We start from the raw sequence: 6264 nt of genomic DNA, 5'->3' as shown, positions 1-6264 counted from the left end.
CTCTTTCCTGTCTCACTCTTTCACTCTTTAGGCTTCATCTGCAGCTGGCTGGCACATCTGCAGCGTCACCTGCCCCCACCTCCCCAGCACCAGCCCTGCCTTCCTGGGAGGATGGGAAGAATGCAAGAGGACAGGACACTGTCTTTATGGAACCCGTGCACCTGGGCCCCTCCAAGTGGAGGAGGACTGTTCTAAACAAGGAATTTACAAAGTCTACCTTATCCAGGTGATTTGTTTTTGCATTTTTTTAATTTTAATATTTTTCAGTAACAATTTATATTTAATATTATCCAAGTAATTTTTAATTGAGAAAAAAACTTTGTCATTTTAATTGTGATATACATTGATAGTTAATATACCTGTCATACTAAAAGTATACTGAGCTTGATTCTCTCCAACTTAGCTGAATCAGAGGAAAAAAGAAAAACTCATCTTGAGCCAAGAAAAGAAGAAAACTATGTTCTGTCCCTCCTCGATTCTCCATGGCTTTCCAACAGGATTTCTCAATGACTGTCAGTCATTGCCCCTATTGCTATGAATGGGTTCCATAGCACATTTAAAATCAGCACAGAGAGGCCCCACTCCAGGCTTCCCTGTGGAACCATGGAGTCTGTTCTTCCTGCACAATCACCCTGACAACATTCCCCCCAGTTCAGGCTCCCAAGGCCTTCCGGACCCTTAGCATCTGCACATAGACCTGTGCTCTGCTGTGTGAACTGCTGACTGTGAGAGAAGATGGGGATGATGAAAACTTTCTCTGCCATTTGTTTTAAACCCAGAAAATATCCATATGCGAGCTGGGGAAAGCTTGCTTCAAGTCTTCTGTGTAGAGAAGGGAATTAAAATCATTAAGCCCAGAATAAATTTTTTTTAAATGTTGAATTTTTAGGGAATACATTTAAGAATCTTTTAAAAATAAATATTTAAGCTTTAAATCCAGTGAGTCAAACTTAAAACATATGAAAAAAATTAATGATGTTCTTTAGTTCTTAAAAATGGTTTTCAGCCCGGCCGGCATAGCTCACTGGTTGAGCGTTGGCCTATGAACCAGGTGGTCATCATTCGATTCCTGGTCAGGGTACATGCTTGATCCCCAGTGTGGGGTGCACAGGAGGAAACCAGTCAATGACTCCCTCTCATCATTGATGCTTCTAACTCTCTCCCCCTCTCCCTTCCTCTCTGAAATCAATAAAAATTATTTTTAAAAATGGTTTTCAGGCACATCTACCTGATTTCTAATTGTGAGTTACTTTACTTTGGATTCAATTTTTTCCTTTAGAATTGAAAAACACAAATTACACTGAATCAATAATTATATGATAGCCCTAGCTGGTTTGGCTCAATGCACAGAGTGTTGGCCTGTGGACTAAAGGGTACTGGGTTCGAGTCCAATCGAAGGCTCTATTCTGATCAAGGACACAAGCTTGATCCCTGGCCCTGGTCAGGGCGCATGTGCATGGCAATCAATTGATTCTCTCTCACACTGATGCTTATCTCTCTTCTCTACCCTTCCCTACCACTCTCTCAAAAAATCAATGGAAAAACATCCTCGGGTGAGGATTACCAAAAATAATTATATGAGAGCTCATGATCATGGACAACAATGTGGTGATTGGGAGTGAGAAGGACAGTAATTGATAGTACAGGAGGGTATAGGGGGGATAAATGGTGATGGAAAAAATAAAAAAGTAAATAAAATTATATGAATTTTAATTTAGTACTATGTAATTTTACAATATATGACAAGTCAGTTAATAATGTTCTGGAAAAACAATAATGTTCTAAATGTAACATTAGATTAATTACAAGATGTCTCTAAAATACTGTGGCAGACATTCTACCAGCCAGTATCCATACCTTTTTTTTTTTTTACTAACAAAGCCCCAATTGGGATTGGGGCAAAGATTTGTTCAACTGAAAAAGAAAAAGAAAATCAACATTTCAGGCTGACTTGCAGCATTCTGGTCAAGCAGCATGGGAGGAATCCTGGGAAAGCTATTATTTTCCTAATAGAAAGTGAGAGACCCAACTGACACACACATTTTGCTCTTTGTCCTTCCCCCTTACACCTGCCTTAAGGTGGAATAGCTATCTTGTGACCCTGGGATGGAATCCATATGCATGATGGTGACCCAGGAAGCCAGGAATAACAGCCTATGTACCTCTGGACTCTGCTTTATGAGAAAAAACAAGTCTCTTATTTGTTCACACCACCATTTGGTGGGTTTTTGTTTCATGGAGCTGAAGTCAATAATGGCTAACACTCATACTATATTTATAATTGCAAATAGGTATTTCAAAATTTGAGAATTGTTGGCTAATCACCTTAACAAGTTTCTCCACGTCACTTTTGATGAGGGTTCTATCCATGTTAAAGCCATTTCTGGGATCCAGGACAACAGCTTTCACCTGAGAGCAGGAGAGAGCCCATTAAATCATTTCATTTCACATTATTATGAAATTAGCTTAATATGTTTCCATTTTTTAAGCAACTGCCTCTTGATCACTCAGGGGTTGATGATTCAGCTGATTTTCTTATTACTCAACTCATCAGCACCTTCATTAGAGGGTGAAGAAAGGAAGTACTAAACATTAAATCTGAATATGGTGTTAGAAAAATTACATGAAGAAATAGGCTAAAAGTAATGGCTAGATGTTAGATTGGGAAACTATTTGAATATTTTACTGTGCTTTTATTGTGTATTGTTAAACCAAAAGCAAACAGAGAAACCAAGGCAACAAGTAATGTTTACAAGTGAACACTGTAAACTCTGAGCCCAGCCAGTGTGGCTCAATGGTTGAGCATCGAGGTATGAACCAAGAGGTCACGGTTCAATTCCCAGTCAGGACACATGCCCAGGTTGTGGGCTCGATCCCCAGTGTGGGGCATGCAGGAAGTAGTAATCAATGATTCTCATCATTGATGTTTCAATCTCTCTCTCCCTCTCCCTTCCTCTCTGAAATCAACAAAACATATATTAAATAAATGTAAAATATTAAATAAATAAAAAACTCTGACACAGTACACTATTGATGTTTCTAAAACTCAGCAAGATCTTCTAACTCAGTCTCTATAATTCTAGAACTGACATGCTTTATAGACTTTTTAAAAAAGTATTTTTTGCTAACTTGTCTGATGATCTCAATATGTTTTCAACTGAATAACATTTAGGAAAGTTTCACAGAAGCTTAAGAGGAAAATAGGTACCACTTAAAAACATTTTAAAAATAAACCAGTAATTAACAGAAATATTCATTCTTACCATAAAAGCAACCAGAGTTTCAGAGACCACTTCTCCATGGGCTGCACATTCTTGTCCTATTTCTCGAATGATATTCTTTATAACACTTTCTGCCTGAGTGGGAGGCATTCTGACTAAATAAAACAATAATTATTTTTAAAAATTTGTATTTATATGTTGTTTCTTGTTTAGATTTTATGTTTCATCTGTAGAGTCATAATATTATTTATTAACTTATAAGTGTTTATTAGCATGTAGGCCTCTCCTGTTTTGCATTAGTTAATTTGTTTTATATTTATAAAAATGAAGGACTTTGCTGAAGACAGAGAAATTGGGACCTCAAACAACTGAAACATTTCCTTTTTATTTAAATAATGGTGGTCATCAAAATAAATTTATATCATACATTTATATCATATTTTTAAATTTTAAAAAAGGTTAAACAGTATGGGGCAAGGGGTTAGAATTAATGGGAAACCCCACCCTAACCTGTGCAGGTGGCAGAGTACAGCTTTAAAGTGGAAATGCTTATTCCACCACATTCACCAAATGACCTTTCATAATTATAAGACACTTGGAAAGCCATTCTTGCTCAGATCATCTAAATTGTCTTTACTGCACATCCAAGTTGGAGTTTAGACTCTTAATTAAAAACATAAAAGCCAAAATTCCAAACATGAGAGTTATGCATCATGGAGAAAAATGAACTCCTAGTTATTACTTCCATTTACTATAAACCAGGAAAAGCTGGTAGATGTTAATGGTTATGGGGTGCCCGGATTTTTCCGAGCATCAGTAACAGCCTGGGGAACTGAGCGGGGAAAGCACAACAAAGGCAAGGGCAGGTAGATAATGCTAACGCTCAGCATTATCAGCGCTCAGGGAAGAGGCAGCACGTGGCATTTTGTCCAGTACAACCAGACTACCTGGGTCCATCGTGACGAGGACCGAGTTCTATACAATATTTGGCGGTTACAATAGTGCATGGCATAAGGTACGCGCTTAAAATAGCCTGTAACAAGTACTCAGCGTTAATCGCCTCCCCCCCCGCCCCCGTGCGTTGTGTCTGTGCGCCTGCGCGAACGCTGTTAGGCTCCGTGCACCGGTCGCTGTTGACGCCTCCTGGTACCCTGCCCGTCCCACTCCCTGAAGCGCCAACTTTCCCGAGTTCTGGCCTTTGGGGGTGCAAGCGGGCGCTGAACAGAGACAGGAAGACGAATTAAAGTCCTAACCTGCGGACGGAAGTGACCGCGGTATCCGCTCTGCGGCGGCCGAGCGGGAGGAGAGAGACCTTTACAGTCAGACTCAACCGGCTGCGCGGGATCCGCCAGCGGTCGGGGCTCTGCTCGCCGCCTACGCTCGCCTCTTCACGGGACGCATCTCAAGGGCACGGAGCCCCGAGTGGGCTGACCTTGGCCGGAATCGAGAGCAGGAGCCCAGTTTATCCGTCTCTTTTCTGGAGCCTCTGGGGCAGCTGGGCATTTTCCGGAGGCCGCGTAACCATGGAGACCGAACGAGACCAGGGGCGGGGCCACCGTGTGGGAGGGGCCAGTGTGTGGGCGGGACCAACCTCAAGAGTCTGTCCCAGAAGGATGAGTGGGAAGAATTTTAAAAACCAAAAAAAAACCCCCACAAATGCTCAGATCCCAGTCAGAAAAAGCCAGGTTCATTACACCTCAGGGTTAAGGGTGTTAAACATGAAATTTCTTAAACAAGGGTATCAACTTGCTAGCGTGGGAACCTGTAGGCATTTTTAAAAAGGAGGGTCTGGGAGAGGCGGGAACCTGTTCCCAGAGGATGGGAAAACCAAAGCGTAGTATTGTTGAGAAATGAGTCCATGTGAAAGTATCTAGTTTTAAAAAACAAGGGTAAAAAGGATCACAGTTTAATTTCATGTCCTGTTATCAAAGAAAGTCCATAAGAGAATGGTCCACGATGCCAGAAGAGAAAAATGCATATTCAAAGGATGTCTGCGGAGTGAGCAGGGTCCCTCGGGCAGGTGGGATCCCTCAGCCTGGCCTGCAGGGGTCGGCTGAAAACCACTCTCCGACATCCCCCAGGGGTCCCGGATTGCGAGAGGGCTGTTCTCGGGTGACCGCACCCCAGATTCGGGCTCCCTCCTCATGTGTCACCCAAGACCAGCTGCTGCCAAGTTTTTGCAGCTCCCGCATTGAGCATCTGCCCCCTGGTGGTCAGTGTGTGTCATCCCTACAGGCAAGTTGGTTGGTGGCTTAGCCTTTTATATATAAAAACTAGAGACCCGGTGCACAAAACTTTCTGCACTCAGGGGGGTGGGGAGCCCCTCAGTCCAGCCTGTGCCCTCTCTTAGTCTGGAACCCACTCAGGGGATGACCACCTGCTGGCTTAGCCCCTTCTCCTCGGAGGATTGGGCCTAAGATGGCAATCAGACATCCCTCTGGCAGCCTGGCAGCCCTCAGGGGATGCCCACTTGCCAGCAGGGAGCAGACCTAAGCTGTAGTTGGACATCCTTAGTGCTGCTGAGGAGGCAGGAGAGGCTCCCACCTCCACTGCTGTACTGGCAGCCATTAGCCTGGCTTTCTGGCTTAGCAGCGCTCCCCCTGTCGGAGCACACTGACCACCAGAGAACTATTTCCCTTCTATGGCTGTCACTGAAGCTGAGAGCCGGCTTTAGCTCTGAGGCTCGGCTCCAGATCTGAGACCTCGGCTGCTGAAAGCAGGTCTGGGTTTGTTTGGCTTCTGTAATTGACACACTGTTGCAGCTGCCTGCTGGCTGAAAGCAGGTTTCTGGGGTTTGTTTAGCTTCTATATTTGCAACATTGTTTCTTAGAGTGCACCCTCAGAGGCCGGCAGTGGCAGGCAGGGAACATTGGCTTCCTCAGCCACTGGAGCAAGCAGGCCTCATGTTCGCTTCAACTGCCTTGCTGCCGGCTGCCATTGTGGCTGGTTGTTAATTTGCATATCGCTCTGATTAGCCAATGGGAAGGGTAGCGGAAGTATGGCTGATTACCATGTTTCTGTTTTATTAGATAGGGTTAGAATG

At 43.5% G+C, this 6264-nt stretch overlaps 1 protein-coding gene across 1 annotated transcript in view; it reads right to left on the bottom strand.

The window, feature by feature from the left end:
• The window catches only part of CFAP206 (cilia and flagella associated protein 206), a 36234-nt gene extending 31469 nt beyond the window's left edge, over nucleotides 1–4765 (bottom strand). Inside the window, exons 1-3 of the mRNA XM_015570317.1 lie at nucleotides 4475–4765; nucleotides 3264–3376; nucleotides 2326–2409 (exon numbers count right to left, since the gene is read on the bottom strand). Coding sequence (XP_015425803.1) covers nucleotides 2326–2409; nucleotides 3264–3371 — 192 coding nt within the window. The 5' untranslated portion in view covers nucleotides 3372–3376; nucleotides 4475–4765. The remainder of the gene's footprint in view (nucleotides 1–2325; nucleotides 2410–3263; nucleotides 3377–4474) is intronic.
• Between the last annotated feature and the right edge of the window lie 1499 nt (nucleotides 4766–6264).

The sequence above is a fragment of the Myotis davidii genome, unplaced genomic scaffold (genome assembly GCF_000327345.1).
Source record: "Myotis davidii unplaced genomic scaffold, ASM32734v1 scaffold185, whole genome shotgun sequence".
NCBI classification, from domain to species: Eukaryota; Metazoa; Chordata; class Mammalia; order Chiroptera; family Vespertilionidae; genus Myotis; species Myotis davidii.
This window is presented reverse-complemented; position numbering and strand designations above follow the sequence as displayed.